The 17914-nt window shown below is 48.2% G+C and overlaps 1 protein-coding gene across 10 annotated transcripts in view; it reads right to left on the bottom strand.

Moving 5' to 3' along the window:
* Positions 1-42: 42 nt before the first annotated feature.
* The window catches only part of usp54a (ubiquitin specific peptidase 54a), a 72588-nt gene continuing 54716 nt past the window's right edge, over positions 43-17914 (bottom strand). For 6 of the 10 annotated variants that reach the window (XM_034292698.1, XM_034292702.1, XM_034292703.1 and 3 more), the window contains 12 exons: positions 16278-16383; positions 14539-14685; positions 13800-13949; positions 11774-11942; positions 11317-11496; positions 10292-10468; positions 9321-9915; positions 8908-9035; positions 8127-8288; positions 7240-7359; positions 1818-2019; positions 43-757 (listed from right to left, as the gene is read on the bottom strand). In XM_034292698.1, the coding sequence (XP_034148589.1) occupies positions 139-757; positions 1818-2019; positions 7240-7359; positions 8127-8288; positions 8908-9035; positions 9321-9915; positions 10292-10468; positions 11317-11496; positions 11774-11942; positions 13800-13949; positions 14539-14685; positions 16278-16383 (2755 nt within the window). In that variant the 3' untranslated portion in view covers positions 43-138. Of the gene's footprint in view, positions 758-1297; positions 1772-1817; positions 2020-7239; positions 7360-8126; positions 8289-8907; positions 9036-9320; positions 9916-10291; positions 10469-11316; positions 11497-11773; positions 11943-13799; positions 13950-14538; positions 14686-16277; positions 16384-17914 lie in introns of those variants that run through there. The other 4 variants (XM_034292704.1, XM_034292705.1, XM_034292707.1 and 1 more) reach the window with 4 other exon arrangements.

The following is a 17914-nucleotide window of genomic DNA, read 5'->3' as shown; positions in this document are numbered from 1 at the left end:
GGCCTGTAGTCCCCAGACGCCGGCGAGGGCGTCCGCCCCGGTCTGCTGGGGGCGGGTCGCAGATCGCGGGGGCCCGTCGGCGGGGCGTATAAGGGCGAGTCGACAGCATCAGGTCGGTCCGGGCTCCAGCCAGACCAGTTACGGCTTGGAGGGGGGGGGAGGAGGGCCGAGCCTGGAGGAGGTATTGGAGGGGATAGTGACGGGGGAGGAGCAGTTTTGGCGGGCAGGAGGGGGCTGAGAGGGGCCAGAGGACCTCTGTCTGGGGTGGACCTCCTCCATTTGGCCCCTTTCCTCAGAGGCGTGTCTGACGGGGGAGGGTGTCCTAGAGTGGGGATGTGCGGCGGACAGGGCCGCGGGGTTAGCCTTCCGATGTGGGGGCGCAGCTGGCTGGCGGTGGGGCGGGGCTGGGGACGGATCGCGGCCTCCATTGGGTAGGCTCTCTTCCCAGCCGTCCACACACAGGGCGGGCAGGGACACGGTGGCGTGCTTGACGAGAGGTCTCACGCCGGGGCGGGACTTCTCTAGCACGCCTGACATCTCCGGTCCATCCCAGCGCCCCCTCGCGGGTGACCCAATGTGAGGGCTAGGGGGCAGATTGACAGAGGGGTGGCCCGGGGGCTCAGGGAGGGAGTTTGTACTGGAGAAAAGGGGCTCAACGTGGACAGGAGAAGACGTGCTTCTAGTGGCTTCTGTGGTACATGGTGGTTGGTCCTCCTGGGTGTCTGTCAACAGTATTTGGATCGGGATAGGCTGTTCACTAGGAAGGAGGAGGAAAGAGTGTTACGTTATATGTTAGGTGGATCACGGTCAGGCTTCTCTCACGTTTTGTATTGTTCACTATTGTGTGTCTTATTCTATTGACAAATAAAGTCTTTAAGGTTCTGGCACAGGAGAGCCCAGGGGATGCTGAGGGTTCCTCAGTACCTGTCCTCTGGGAGAGACTTTTCCCAAAACGCTAAGCAGTACCAACCCAGACACTAGCTTCACCGTCGTTCAATACGAGGTGGCATTAACAAATATTTTCAAACATGAGGTAAATGGTGTGTTAGGAACAAATAATAAACGTATCAATGGGTAAGTAACAGCGTAATGTTAAAACTACACAGTGAATACACCTACGCAGAAATCTTCCACACAAACTGCAGGCTTTTTGCATGTTAAAAGAATCAACCAGGACTGTGTTCCCTTGTTCCACACCTTCCCAGAGCCATACGAGCTCAGCCAGGGATGTGGCCTGAAAGAGGCAGGTCTGGGGGGCGGAGGGTTACAGGAGTTAGTGCTGGTACCTGGGATGGGGGGGGGGTACACTCAACTGTGCGGTTACCAGGTGGGTGGGGCCTTAGGGAGGGGAGACTGTGCTGGTACCAGGGAGGTGGGGGGGTACTGGGCACATGAGACAGTGCTGGTAACTGGGAGGTGTGGGGGGGCCTGGGTACAGGAGACAGTGCTGGTACCTGGGAGGTGTGGGGGGGCCTGGGTACAGGAGACAGTGCTGGTACCTGGGAGGTGTGGGGGGGCCTGGGTAAAGGAGACAGTGCTGGTACCTGGGAGGTGTGGGGGGGCCTGGGTACAGGAGACAGTGCTGGTACCTGGGAGGTGATGGGGGGGCCTGGGTACAGGAGACAGTGCTGGTACCTGGGAGGTGTGGGGGGGCCTGGGTACAGGAGACAGTGCTGGTACCTGGGAGGTGTGGGGGGGCCTGGGTACAGGAGACAGTGCTGGTACCTGGGAGGTGATGGGGGGGCCTGGGTACAGGAGACAGTGCTGGTACCTGGGAGGTGATGGGGGGGCCTGGGTACAGGAGACAGTGCTGGTACCTGGGGGGGCCCTGGGGACAGGGACAGGGCTGATCCTGCTCCTCTGTCTGCTCCTGTTGCTGGGTTCTGTCTTCCTGCTGCTGCTGTTGCATGCGCTGCTGCAGACCCCGCGCTCTCCTCATGCACTTTTGCAGCCGGGCCTCAGCCACTGTCCTGCTATGGGTGTTAGCGCCGCCCTCATGCATGGGAAGCCTGAGTTTAGCTACAGTACGAAAAAAAAATAAAACAGGGAAGGAAAGCAGAAAAGAATAGGAAAAAATAAAAAGAAAGAAAATGCAGAAAATAAACAGCCGAGTTATGGGAATGCATGCAAAAACACTTGGCAAGAAATTAAATCATAGGATTAGACTGTTGAAATAATGGGGATGCATTGGGGTCAGGGAGAACGTAAACACTTGGGTACATGGATGTTGTGCGTGTTGCATATGAAAATGGACAAGCTGATGGTATTCACTGAGGAAATTAGATTCTCACAGTGACCCAAAACAAAAGATTGTTCATACGGCAAAATAGTTAAATGATATGAAGTTAAACTAATCAAAGTCAAATTATGGTAAGCCAAAATAAAATGTATGGTTTTAGGCTGAGGCTGAATCACCGACCACCCTTATTCTGCGCCATTCTTCAGTATCTCAGCAAGCTAATGATCTGCTCCTTCTCGAATGATACTGACAATTTAAGCTTATTTTAATAATAGTAGATCAATAGGAATATAATTTATGTAATGGATACTGCTTTTTCGTTTGTTACTTCAAAAGGTGGAATCGATTTCCATGCGCCCAGTTAGCTAGCTGATAGGTGCTTACCATGTGTAACCATAGAAAACTTCATTTAACTAGCTAGATGAAACAGTGATGCAGCTTTGGAACCGTAGCTGGTTGGAGGACACCAGGAGAGATGTGTTAGCCTCTAAACAATTCCAAAATCGATACGACCTACAAATGGTATGTGCAATGACCTAGATATTGATAGTGTTGTAAAGGCACTGTTGTGTATACAAATGTAATCTCTATGTAAGTGCTTGTTGGCATGAAATGTTTGCATGAAAGGTTTGCATATACGCCCTAGGATAACATATTGAGTAGAATATTAAGCTATTGAGTTGCATAAAAAAAAGAGAGAACGGAGTCATAAGTGACTGGGTGACTGACAGCATAGGAAGTGTTACATCACTTCCTATGCTTAAACGTCACACTCATTCAAGAACTACTTTTATCAGTCAGTCCTCTACCAACAGGATTCTCTCTATATAGGTTCAGGGCTCAATAAAAAAATATGCCTATTGGGTGATTTAGTAAGATGCCATCCATGGCATACACGGTTTTCCACAACTTTATGCAGCATAGTCCTTTTCATTCTAAATTATAATGTGAAATACTATAAAAATATCAACATAATGATACTATCCTGTTTGAGGTTGCTTGACTTAATGGCGCTTATTAGACAATCAAGCTCCATCTTGTTCTATTTTCCAATTGCAGTGGTCTCTCTGTCTGTGGAAAGACCCCCACCATTTTAGTCTCATTCTTATGAGCAAGTTAATAAACTCATAGCCAACCGAGCGTTTTCACACTCCGTTGGCTATGAGTCAAAACTTGGGTCAAAACTTTGTCGCATAGTACATAAACTCAGGTGTTCAGCTATCCCAAAAAAATGCGTCGGCTAAATGCCCAGTGCTGGGATTTTATATCAATTGCTTGCCTATGGCCGATGTCTGCACCAATGAGATTCTAGGGAATTCAGCATATGACAAACAGCAGTGTTAATGAACCAATTTGGGGGACTGAAATGAATGACCGGGTTTCTACATATTCATGAAGGTAGCTCGCTGTATCAGGTATAACCTAGATGGCGCCAAAGAGCAAACAATATAGTCACTCAGCCACTATTATCATGATGATACCACAGGTTAGAAAACAAAGATTTCACAAGATTAACAGTACATCTTCATCAAACAAGCTGCAACATCAAAGTACAGAAGAATGAGGAAAGCAATATGCTCATTACTAAAATGGAAGAAAGCATGGCTGTGTGGCTGGACACTTCAGGAATACTTTGCAAAGCTAACTATTAGCAAAGCTATTAGCTATAGCTAACATAGTATACAGCTAGACTGGGCTGGCCAATAATTGATGAAACAAATTGTCTACCATGATCTGGTGATTAGAGAACCAGGACTGTTTTGGGATTTTGGACTTTGTAGTTTGGACAGTAAAATCAATGAAAGACCACTTGAAGTGTAAGCTGGACGGATGTCTTGCCATAATACAATGTAATAACTACTAAGCTAACCCAATTTAGAACGTTCAAAGTGGTTAAAAACATACCGTGTCTTACAGCCTATTTTGACGAGTTGTGTGTGTTTTATGTACTGCAGTCACAATGCAAGAACTTTAGAAATTCCTGTTTCTTGTCTGACCACATGTTTCAACAACAGTATAGTATACATTATAGTAGCCTCATCTGGTGATCAGTTAAAGTAGTTTACTTATACACTGAACAAAATTATAAACGCAGCACTTTTGTTTTTGCCCCCATTTATCATGAGCCGAACTCAAAGATCTAAGACTTTCTCTATGTACACAAAAGGCCTATTTCTCTCAAATATTGTTCACAAATCTGTCTAAATTTGTGTTAGTAAGCACTTCTCCTTTGCTGAGATAGTCCATCCACCTCACAGGTGTGGCATATCAAGATGTTGATTAGACAGCATGATTATTGCACAGGTGTGCCTTAGGCTGGCCACAATAAAAGGCCACTTTAAAATGTGCAGTTCCATCACACAGCACAATGCCACAGATGTCGCAGATTTTGAGGGAGAGTGCAATTGGCATGCTGACTGCAGGAATGTCCACCAGAGCTGTTGCCCGTGAATTGAATGTTCATTTCTCCACCATAAGCCATCTCTGAAGGCGTTTCCAAGAATTTGGCAGTACATCCAACCGGCCTCACAACTGTAAGACCACGTGTAACCACACCAGCCCAGGACCTCCACATCCAGCCACCCGGACAGCTCCTGCAACAATGGGTTTCCGTAACCAAAGAATTTCTGCACAAACTGTCAAAACCGTCTCAGGGAAGCTCATCTGCATGCTCGTCGTCCTCATCAGGGTCTCAACCTGACTGCAGTTCGTTGTCGAAACCGATTTGAGTGGGCAAATGCTCACATTTGATGGCGTCTGGCACTTTGGAGAGGTGTTCTCTTCACGGATGAATCCCAGTATTCACTGTACAGGGCAGATGGCAGACAGCGTGTATGGCGTCGTGTGGGTGAGCGGTTTGCTGATGTCAATATTGTGGATCTAGTGGCCCATGGTGGCAGTGGGGTTATGGAATGGACAGGTGTGTGTTATGGACAACAAACACAGGAGCATTTTATTGATGGCATTTTGAATGCACAGAGATACCGTGTCGAGATCCTGAGGCCCATTGTTGTGCCATTCATCCACGACCATCACCTCATGTTGCAGCATTATAATGCACAACCCCATGTTGCAAGGATCTGTACACAATTCCTGGAAGCTGAAAACATCCCAGTTCTTGCATGGCCAGCATACTCACCGGACATGTCACCTATTGAGCATGTTTGGGATGCTCTGGATCAGCATATATGACTGCGTGTTCCAGGTCCTGCCAATATCCAGAAACTGCGCAAAGCCATTGAAGGCCACAATCAACAACCTGATCAACTCTATACGAAGGAGATGTGTTGCACTGAGTGAGGCAAATGGTGGTCACACTAGCTACTTGTTCAGTGTATTTATCCCAGCTATCAGGCTTCCATTGCCACACCGCCAAACCAGATTTTTGCTAACGGCTTCAAACTATTTTGAGAAATATGAATCACTTTGTTGACGTTACTAGTCACAGCTGAAATGACATCCTGTTTGTAGCTAACTAACAAGACTACTTCGGCAACAATGTTGAACAGGGGATTGTTGGATTATTCCTTTAATCACCTTGTTCTGCATGTTAACAGAGCAAGATATTATTCAGCAGATGCCACTTGGTGCTCCGTTTCTGAAACCGGAAGCGCTGGTTGGAAGAAGAGGATCTATGTAAAACAACCAATCATTATTAGCTGAATCTCCAACTAGTGTGGGGTCCTGTCTTCACGCCTGCCCCTACATAAAAACTTTTGGAGCTGGTAAATCAAAGAACCATTTCCAGATTCTAGTCAACAGGAAAGCTTGTGACTGCCAGAATATTATTTGGGTACCTGGCAAGGAAAAACAGTGGGTGGGTGTGTGCATGTGTGATCGAAAGAGTTGGTTCTGTGTGTGAGCATTCTTCCATGGACAAATCAGTAGTTTCAAACACACACTCAATATCCAAGACACTCACGACAGTGACTCACGTTAATACGAAGAGACACCAGGAAACAAGGAGAAACAGAGGCACACTTTACACTACCAACAGACTCACCGCCATGTTGACATAACAGATTCGGGCCACATTGTCCTAAATTAGCTTTGGGAATGGGTGGCAGGAAGCATAGCAGTTAGAGCACTGGACAAGTATCTGAAAGGTTGGCGGTTGAAATCTTAGAGAAGACAAGGTGACGTGATCCCTTTCCCTTTAGCAAGGCACTTATCCCTAATCGCTCCAGGTTGCTGGCAATAAGGAGTCATTTCTGGCTGTGACCTCAGTCTTTGACGATGGCTAAAAACACATTTCCGTAACATCAACATATGCGTAAACGTGTGTGGAAAGAGACAAATATAACCACCCCATATTTAGCATACTTGATTTGCAAGACTTTGTTGTCATAGCGCTGGGTTGACCCCCCCTTCACCCCCTCCCCCTCCCCCTCTACATTGTCAGGCCTGCAGACTAGTAACCACGGTGATGAGTAAACTCCCTGGTGACTCGCCTCATTTCATTAGCGTCAGACAGACTGTTGTGGACCATGAAGTAGAGGGCTGCTGACCTTATCAGCTCTTCTAATCTTGTGTTTACACACTCCAAATTGCCCCTTCCCCTTGATGACATGTCAAGTTTGACTGGACAGATAAGACACATTTTCCAAATGTTGCTAAAACAACAGCAACAGCTGAGCCACACAGGGTTCCGTGACAAAGTCCCTTCTAAGAGACGATCACATGCACTGCTGCATATATTCCGTCAATATAGTGGAGCAACCTAACTTCTTCTCATATAGCGCCTCACATAACTGGTTAGCAACAAAGTAACGTGGCATAGAAGTAGGTGTTTGTCCTGAAGGAGGCTCCATTTCATGCGGAAGGTCAAATGTAGCATGGATGTCTGTCTTACAATAATGGTAAGGGCTGGAGGTGAAACCAACAGGGGGACACAGACAGATGCACAAACACAGACGGGTAGGTGGTGTTGGTACGGTGTTACAGCTGTGTGACCGGGCTGACAGGGGGCACGGGGCACGGGGGGGGTTACAGCTACTTACACACAGCTTTGTTGACCACAGACAGAGCGGCAGCCACTTCACCAGCCTGCTCCAGCCTCAGAGACTGGTCTAACAGCAGCTCAGCGTCCGACACACACCGCTCAAAGCCATCCCCTTTGCCTAAGGAACACAGACACACACATGCACGCACACACCAAAAGCAAAGCTCTGTAAACGTCTTTGCCAGCCAGGGTTTGAATGTTTTACTTTGAATCGCAGCAAGCTAGCATTACTTAGCTACATCATGGAATAATACTACAAGCCTCACAAGTTTGTCCAGCAACTAATGCAGCAAACAGTCGACATGCTTCCACCCCCTCTATTCACAGGGTGGATGGGCCACACATTCTAACCCCCTCTATTCACAGGGTGGATGGGCCACACATTCTAACCCTCTATATTCACAGGGTGGATGGGCCACACATTCTAACCCTCTATATTCACAGGGTGGATGGGCCACACATTCTAACCCTCTATATTCGCAGGGTGGATGGGCCACACATTCTAACCCTCTATATTCACAGGGTGGATGGGCCACACATTCTAACCCTCTATATTCACAGGGTGGATGGGCCACACATTCTAACCCTCTATATTCACAGGGTGGATGGGCCACACATTCTAACCCTCTATATTCACAGGGTGGATGGGCCACACATTCTAACCCTCTGAATGAGGAAACTTCCTATTGTTTGGGGGAACAATGCTCTTTTCTGTTGGACTACAACATTCCCATCAGGCAGCCCACTCGGGGCGCTTCAAACATGGAGACTTCAGAGACACCTGCTCCGTCAAGAGCACAGACCCAAGCCCAGGGTGGGACAGAGCCTCCTCCCACAGAACCACTCCTAAAGCTCCCTGTTCTGGAGGCTGGGTTGTGGCCTTACCCTGGTTTTGTAGCTCATCCAGGTCCATGAACTTGCTGGGTCTTGGGTTAAAGCCCATGGCGGCCTCCTTCTCCTTGTCCTTCCTCCTCTGCAACTCTTGCTCCTTTGCTCGCCTGGCCACCTCCTCCTGTAACTCATCCAGCTCACTGTGGCCTTCTCCTTCTGTGCCACACACACACACACACACACACACACACACACACACACACACACACACACACACACACACACACACACACACACACACACACACACACGTTTGTATGGCTATCCTCATGGGGACCAGAAAATAGAAATTACATGCTCCCTTGTCCAAACCCTAAACCTAACCCTTACCCTAACCCTAATCCAACCCTAACCTCAATAAAGTAACATTAATGCCTAAACTTTTCCTAGATGTAATGCCTAACCTTAACCGTAAACTTAACCAACAACACCTGGACCTTAAAGAACCCCCATTCTAACTCTAAAATGAATTGTACATTTGACCATAAACGTAAACCCTGAGCCTGAAATTGACTTTAGCCTCATGGGGACCGGTAAAAGGTCCCCATGAGTCCAATTATTTCTGGTTTTACTACATTTGGTCCCCATAAGTATAGTTAGACCTAAAACACACACACACAATAGCTTGTAGCTTTCTAGAACATTCCCCATTCTATATCATTACCAGACAAAGCGGGAGGGGGACAGTGTGTATAATTCATCAAACAGTGAATACACAGACACGGAAGTTATCACCGACCTGTTCTTTGGGAAACACACACAGATTCAGACCTACCCAGGCTTATGTGGCTGTTTCTCCTGCATGAAGCCTTGACGTCCTGCAGGAGAGCACTGCTGCTCTTTGACTTGGGCACGCAGCGCCACGATGGGCCGGATCCAGAGGACGTCTTCACGACAGAGTCCCTGAGAGCCACGGACAGAGAACAGTGTAATGTCACAGACAGTTCCTTATGTAGCCGTCAGTCTATAAGATATACCCCAGTGATCAAAAATAAACTTTCCCAGGGAAATCGCAATGCCCTTGATTACCCTGTTTTCTGGATAATACAGTCAAACTACCATTACGTTTTTTTGGGGAAAAAACAAAAACAGTTAAAGTTAGTTCAAAGTGCCACATGAACCTATGTATGAGTCCATGTATTCTATGCATTGTGCACAGTAGTGTGTGCTGTATATTCTCCACTGTACCTGTGCGCACTGGCAGCACTGGCTCCCTCGCTGAGAGGCATGTCTAGACTGACAGGACTGTTACTGTTCCTCTCGCTGCTCTCGTAGCCACTCTCCATCCTCTGGATGAGCCTAGGAGGCTGCTGATCCATGGTATGACTTCTGGTGGTTGGCAGAGTCCAGGAGGAGGCCATATTACCAAAAGGCCCGTGGCCCTGCTCGGTGACTGATCCTGTGGGGCCCTCGGCTGGGGCCCCACTGTCTTCAGGCAGGGTGGCCCCAAGTGGACTGTACCCAGCCTGTCTTCGTCGCTCCCTGCTGAAGATACTGTCTATATTGAGGGCCTCTCTTCTGGGCCTCCAGGCTGGCCTGTAGCGTCCCCCAGAGGAGCTGGACTTGGACTCACTGCTGGTGCTGTCAGCCTCCCAGTCTCTGGCCTTAGTGGTGGCCCCTGGTTCGGCCCCTAGACCCCCAAGCACCCCAGAGCCCGAACAGGAGGCAGAGAGGGGCCGGCTGTGGATTATGTTGCTCATGGTTTCCTTGAAGTCCCTCAGTCGACTGGAGGAGAAGGACTTGGGCGCCGTGCGAGGGGCTTGCTTCTCCTTCAGAGTCTCACCTAGGACCCGGGGAGAGAGGAGAGCGAGGAGAGAACGTGGAGAGAGTTAAACACAGCGGCGTGATGTCATGTGTTGAGGAGACGGGGGAGAAAGAAAACAGGAAAATGATAGGTGAAAGTGAACTATGAATGGAGACTTGATGGGACCTGCTAACCAGACGATGCAATAGAAGACTACAAGACCTCCACCTGGAACTGTCCCTCAACTGGATCTTCTGGTTACATGTGTAATACTTTGAACTACCGGTGAACTACTCAAGGCACTGATTCTGATGAAGTCTGACTTAGATACAGCATTATGCTCTTTTGAGTCATCATGCCCTGCTGTCTCCCATCTCTTTCCCCTGGCTCTGCCATGTGATTGGTTCCTGCGTACCCTCGCTGTGGTAACCTGCTGATGAGGCCTCGTCAGCCTTAGAGCCCCGACTCCTCTCCTCAAGTCGTCGTGGACGACTAGAGCTCCGTCTCCTGTCACTGGCCCCGCCCTTCCTGTCCACTGTCCCGCCTTTTCTCAGAGAGTTGCACTGCGCTGGCCCAATGTCCATCACTTTGCCTTAGCAACAACAAGAAGCGGGGAGGACATTTTCAATGACTGTTTACATGGTTACAACATGCGAGACAAGATGACATAATCCATGGTCAATAATGGCTGTGGCTTTAACCCTCTGAACAGTTCCAACCAATAGGCCTGAGTAAGTCGGGTTGAGCATCAGATATTTTATTCTAATTAGCTGTATGTGTACATGCAACATGATCTACATACGTTTGTGAATCAGTCGCACAATGTTAATTAGTTTTTTCAACTTAATAAATAAAATATAATTGCATAAATATTCAAACCCTTTACATATGCACATTAAGAATGGCATTGGTATGGAAACAATGCAAGTTAATAACTACGCTGCAGATGCATTGAGGCTCCCAGGCAAATCAAAGATACAATCGAGCCATCTGACAACAAGGAAACTGCCCGAGGATGTCACATAGAAGCCACTGGTGATTTAAATACAGCTACAGAATTTGTTTTGATGGGGAAAAAGCTAAAGACAGATTAACAACAATAATGACCTGCATGACAGTGAACATAAAATAAATATGCAGAATGCTCCAATACATGCAACCAGGCATTAATGTCTGAAAAGACAAACATGAAAAGCTCAGAGATTCACAGGTGTAATGGCTACCAAACGTGTTTCTAATTCATCTGATTAAGGTATACTACTGTTTTATTTTTTAATGAATACATAAAAAAATACATATCTTCCATGTAGATATTATAGAATATTTTTGTATAGAAAAAAGGCAGATGAATAAAGATTATACTGACGATATACAATATATCTACCCTGAGTACGTGTGCATACGTGTGTGCGTACGCCACTCCTGAGTTCCTCCTCATACCTGTGGTGTCCAGGCTGCTGCGAGAGGCCGCGTCGTTGTCTGGGTTACCGATGACGGTTCCCTGGGAGTCGGAGGAGAAGTGGCTGGCCATGGACTCATGGTGGTAGTGGGAGTGCTTGTGGGAGTAGCTGTCTGTGGATGAGTCAGTGCGCGTGTCACTGGATATGGACGGTTCCCGGCCTGATGACCACATGCAAAAACAGAAGAACATCAGCAGGAAACGGTGGACAACCCACCCTGAAACCTAATCAGTCCGGCGGGGTTAGCAGAGGACAACTGGAAAATATAAATCGCACCGATTATTTTATTTCAGCTCTCTGGAAAATTTACAGGGTTTGCACTTTTGGGATTATTCCATTAGTCCCATTTCAAAAATAAGGAATTTCCATTGTGCCCAGGTGTGGTGCGTCACAGCTGCCCTCCGCGGGTATTACAGCGGAAGCGAGGCGTCTCGTACCAGAGTCCTCGCTGTCGTAGTAGGCCTTGTTGAAGTGGTGTAGGTCCAAGCGGGAGGGCACGTCCTGCACTGACACGGGTGTCCCCCGGGGGTCAGCGTAGAGCAGCAGCAGCGGCTGGTAGTGGCCCTTGATGCACCGCGACACCACGTCCTTCCACTTGGGCCCGATCTACCAGCAACAGGAAACTTTGTTACAACTTTCCAGGGAACTCGAACGATGAGAAACATCAACAGATCGACACATACATTGAAGCGAGTGAGCTCCAATAACAGTGAGTTAGTCAAAACCACATCTACAGTACAAAAGCGGACAATAACAGACTCTTTAAGTGCCATAGGGGCAATAATAAAAATACTTTTAGGGACGCTCTCAGGCTAAGTCCTTCCCGCTGTTTTCCAATCCCCATCTTACCCCAACCTGGTTTTTCCAATTGCCCGTTGAGCGATCTGCCCTGGCTCAGCACAGGAATGTGTGGCGGGACATCCCGATAGCTGTACGGTGTCAGTGAAGTGCGTAGGTGTGTTTCTATGGCTGTGTGTGTGTGCTGTGTGTGTGCGCCCGGCTAGGAAAAGGCAAACATGTGTGGTGTGTGTGTGTCTACAGAGGTGGCCGCTGTGCTCTAACCACGCCCTCCCATCCAGCTGGCCAGATAAACAATGGAGGGATATCCTTGTTTTCAGAGCACTTTTGTCCATACCCTAACAAGCTCACGTGCTGGCTTTACAGAGACAGAGAGAAAAAAGCTGCTTTGTTCGCAACTGTCTAGCGGGGAATGTACATGACAACTATTGAGGCAAAAGCCATGTTGGGAGAGACGAGGGAGAGGGCAATGGAACAGAATGAGGGTAAGGATGGGAGAAGATCGAAGATATGGGGACTGTACATTTTAAAAAGTTGGGAGCCAAATCAGCAGTGCAGAGAGACAGACCAGGGGAGAGAGACAGGAGGGAGAAAGAGAGACAGACTGGAAGAGAGATAGGTAATAGGTAGAGAGAGGAGGGAGAATGAGGGAGACAGCCTGGGAGAGGGAGGGAGAGACAGACCAGTGGGAACAGAGGGAGGCGGGCCCAGATCTATGTGTCATCCCCACAGGAGAGAGGCTGAGAGACACACCACAGCTGAGTCAGCAGGCCAGACAAGTAGAACGAACCACTCACACGCCTCGTCACGACCTGAGCTGGAACTGCATAAGCCAATCAGAACCCTTCACTGGTCAGTACACCGCCTGAGTGTGAACCACCAATCAGAGTTCTTGCAGATGACCTCATGTCATGTGACAAGCTTTGGGGTCCTCAAAAACTTGTCATTGTTGTCCATGATGAAGACTGTGGCCGTCCAGTATGTACACTGTTTTTGTGTGTGTGTCGTGGCGTGAGAGTCCCCCGGGGAAAAATGAAGTTTGACTAAACTATTTCTATGACAACCATCCTTGGGCTGTCATGACAACACAGTCTTTGTCGGTTTAAAAATGGAGCAAAAACACCCCCAGCTTGTTAGTGAGTCAACATGCGGGTGAATGAAGTCAACTAACGGTTCTTGGGTAAAATTAGCAACGAATGAATAGACAGGGGGCTTAGTATACAGCCGGCCGACCAGGCAGATGTTCAGCAACTAGATAAAACATCAGCTAATAGATTCATATATCCTCTAGACACAGCCACGAGAGAGACACAATGAAATGAGCCAAGATTCATATCCAAGTGGATTTCAAAAAACTTGAACGGTCTAATTTACAGCCTAACATACGATATTTTGCAAGATTTAAATCAATCCTATAAGGAGAGAACCCCCCCCCCCCCGCCCGCCACCCCCTCCACCCCAAGAAAAGACACTTCAAAGACAAATACACTCACACAAAAGAACTGACCTGAACCACTTATCCAAGGTCAGATCTGTTTTTAATTACATTAACGCTTTTGGTCAGGATGACAGGGGAAGTCATCCCAACGCTGACCTGTGGAGAAGTGTGACTCCGGGAGATATTCACCCAGATTCATTCCATTTGTAACTTTTTATTTTCTTCACCTCTTTGACGTGTGCGTCGTCAAAGTACATCCACTTGCGTATTTTGGTCTGGAAGAAGAAGGTGGAGTAGTGCTTGCCGTAGTAACACACCATGCCCACCAGGTAGAGCTCCGCCCCCTTCGCCTTGTCATCTGTCACTCTGTAGAAGAGCTGTGCAGGATGGGGGAGAGAGTGAGGGAGAGAGTGAGGGAGGACCAGCGCTCTCATGTTCAGCTCCAAAAACAAATCTAAACTACACTGGACTGCAAAGCTGTAACTAAACATTGTTTTCCTGGTCAAATCACAAGGTGAGGAATCATTCCCTAGCAAACATACCGTGTAAATCAAAACATCATACCTTGAGGTCAACCCGAAGCCCAGGACAAACATCAGAAATATTGATAATTTGTTTTTTTATGTCAATAAATAATATTGACAGACTGAAAACACAGCCCTCAATCAGCCCCAACTCTCCATAGTATCACAACATAACCAGCACAAGGTCCGGGAAGGCTCCGGAGGATTCTGAAGGTCAGCTGAGAGAATGATGGGAGATGGCATTGTCTCCCAGTTTACCCCCCATTCAGAGTGGAGACATCACACCGCCTGCCTCATCCACACCAGAGATGGCTACCACAAACACTTCAACATGTGCCTCAACCTGGATAGCCTATCTTTGTAGCAATTCATCTTGAAAAAAACTGCCTGTGTGCACGCGCACGTGCGTGCGTGCGTGCAGGCAGGCAGGAATGTGTCTTACATCCCCGAGGCGTAGGCAGGTTCCCAGGCTGTGGATGACATCCTCCGCCAGGTCCGAGTGGTCAGAGTCCCAGACCAGCCCGATGGTAATGATCTCCGGAGAGTTCATCAGCACCCGCCGGATACGCAGCTTCTCCCCGCAGTTACTCTGACGGAGGGGAGGGCATAATGGAAGGTCAGAGAGATGCGGCGGGGGGGGGGGGGGGGGGGGGGGCAGGTGGTCAATCGGAGAGGTCAGCTGAGAGTAATAAACCACAGATAAATGCACATCGATCCTCATAAACAGTTGTGTGACTCATTAAGTACTGAGATGTCACAGTGATCCTCATCCGTTTATCCAGTTCACTGTTGGCTGTGGTTGGTTGGGGAGCCGCCCCTCAGTAAGCGTTGTCTGAAAAGGTCAGCTGGCTTCAGGCCAAGTCGTGACAATGACATCGCCCAATACAAGTGTCACTTCTATGCCTGTCACGGAGCCAGTCTTCCGTTAAACGCACACACACGCCCCCTACTCACACACACCCTCTACTCACACACGCCCTCTACTCACACACGCCCTCTACTCACACACGCCCTCTACTCACACACGCCCCCTACTCACACATGCCCCATACTCACACACGCCCCATACTCACACACGCCCCCTACTCACACGTTCTGGGGATCCTTAAGGGGGTTGCCACTGGACACATTCCATACAACTGATTTTGGCCAGAAATGTGCACATGTGCGCTTGTGCCCGCACTGTGTGTTTATCGGCGCTGTGTGTATGTATCAGCGTTGTGTGTCTGCGTGGAAGACCGAGGCGTGTCACAGCATGCACCTGCCATCTTGACCCGTTTTGCTGGAAAGAGGCAGAAATCCAGCCCCTCTTTTGTGCATTTCCCAGAAGTGGGGTTGGAAACAGGCGGCAGCAGACCCCCTGAAGGGCAGCAATTGTGTTTGAGCCAAATTTCTCATAAACAGAAGAGACTTTTCACAGCAAAGGCAAGCGCTGGGGTTGCTCACACACAGACCAGCAGGGGGAACGTTCAAAGTCAGCCAATACATAACCAACGCAGTCCCGAAAAACGCCTGTAATTGTATGACACTGGAGAGTGTGTCATAATTATTTAGACTCATGAGATTCTCTTTGGAGACTTTATAAGCTTTAACATTTGATAAGATAAAGCTGGGAGTACCCGAGGTTTAAATGTTCAAAGCTAATACTTTGAGCAGCTCATGTTGAGCCACTCTGGTCCTTTCTGTTCAGAGATATAACAGTGGAAGCTCTGAGGATGACTGGGGAGCTTCACTGGTTGACCTTACAATGTTGTTTACTGCTAAGCTAGAGTCCCGCTGTATCTGTGGCCCTACTCAATACACGCCTTACAGTTCTACTGTGTGTGTGTGTGTGTGTGTGTGTGTTTTTGCATGTGAGTGTGTATGTTTAGAGGAGTGCGAGTCATTTTATATAAATTCTAACCTAAGAATCCTGTTACAACATTCATTTGACCTTGTGCCACCCATGAAAATAACTAAGACTATTTCTGGGATCAGTGTAAAAAAGAAGTTGCACTAAATCTCACCAGCTTGTTTCTAGACAAAACTGTTTCATGTGTGTGTGTTGTTACAGATTGGTAAGACACCTCAAATTGCATCTTTAAAAAAGCCTTTAAATCAAGACAGGTCTCGCTCCAAATTCAGGGCACATCCCCCAGGTTGGGAACCCTGAGCCCATTGATCTGAGGTGCTGGTACTCACAGGACAGTTGCGCAGGTCTCCCATTGTGCTGGCGTTGCGGAGCAGCTCTCCAAACATGTCTGGCGTGGGCTTGTCCTTGCACTCCAGCATCCTCACAGCCTGGTTACTGTAGCACAGAGACACACAGCCGCAGTGTGAAACGACGCTCAGTCGACTATTCGGCACAACACTGGGCCACATACGCAGACGCCGCTAAACGTACTTGACTTTTAGATTAAACGTCCTTCTCTAAAGAGAACTCCACAGCCTTAGCACTGGGGACACTCGTCATGTGACTGCAGGGCACCAGACCAGTCTTTTGTCTCCGAATGTGACTGGTGGCCATTTTCTCCAGGTCCCTGCAGATTTCAGTCTGCCGAGAGAGGTGCACACCTCCAAGACGCCCGAGGACACGCAGAAGCGTCTTCGCTCTAGTAAATGCAAGGTGACTTGGTCTCAGGAGACTGACTGTTATTGTTAGCAAAGAAAGCGTTGTCAGGATGCGAAATGCTCCTCTGAGGGGTTACACGAAACAATAGGATATTGATTCACTGTGCAATGGTAGGCCAACCATAACACTGTGCCGCCTTACTGTGCCAAAAACTGATAATTAAAAATGTTTCTGTTCTTTTCTATTTCTTACAGCGTAGGAGTGCGCGCATGTGTCTCCAAGACAGACGCTGGCTGGTGTTTGGCAATGTCAGGGTCATATTTGGGCCAGAACAGCACTGAAGAATCAAATAGAGCCCACGGAGAACACAGACTCATCTCATGGAATATTCATGAAGACATTTCATCAGTTCTGCATAAGAAATGTGCTCACGACATAATAAGCACTCTGGACTAACTGGCTGCTATGGCAGCAGCAGCTGTACAACCAACGGACTGCGATGGCGCCCGTCTCCCCTCAGGGCTTCAGTGCAGACATCACCACAGCTGGAGACCAAGGGAGGCAGGCCCTGGTTCACTACAGCCAGCCGGCATGAAGGAGGGGATGCAGATGATTCATCCCCTCCTCCCGCTCCTTCTCCCACAGCCCAGAGAGGTGTTGCTGACAGCTCATAACCCAATGATGAAGAGAGCTATTACCAGTTCCTAGGCGACCGGATATCTAACCTAGCGGGTTACCTCTCTTTAGCGGAGAGCGAAAGCATGTTTGGTCACCAAGGTGTCATTTACAGTCACTGGGCCAAGAGAGAGAGCGTTCTTTTTTGGATTTCTCTGCTCAACAGAAAAGAGACCAGAGAGGCTTTTCCGTATTTTTGAATGGAGCATATTTCAATTCTAGAATTCCCATAAATTAAGTAATTTTGAATCAGTGTCACCTGTTTTGGTGCAAATGAAAGTGACAACAGGTGCACTGGAGTGGCACGAGCAAGACAACCCAGAAAAAGGGAATGGTTTTGCAGATAGTGGCCACAGACAATTGCGCTCTCCTTATCCTTCCTGACTGATTATTCTCTAGTAGTGCGTTTTTCTAGCTTCACTACTGGTAGCATGAGTCTGTACCTGCAGCCCATTCAGGTTGCACAGGTAGTCCAGCTCCTCCAGGATGGCACATCCATACGTGCCGTCACAGGAAGGTTTGCTGTATCTCCCAGTACAGTCTCAAGAGCATGGAGGAGATACCAGAACACAGGCCATTACACAAGGAGAGC

Source organism: Esox lucius, chromosome 6 (genome assembly GCF_011004845.1).
Source record: "Esox lucius isolate fEsoLuc1 chromosome 6, fEsoLuc1.pri, whole genome shotgun sequence".
NCBI classification, from domain to species: Eukaryota; Metazoa; Chordata; class Actinopteri; order Esociformes; family Esocidae; genus Esox; species Esox lucius.
This window is presented reverse-complemented; position numbering and strand designations above follow the sequence as displayed.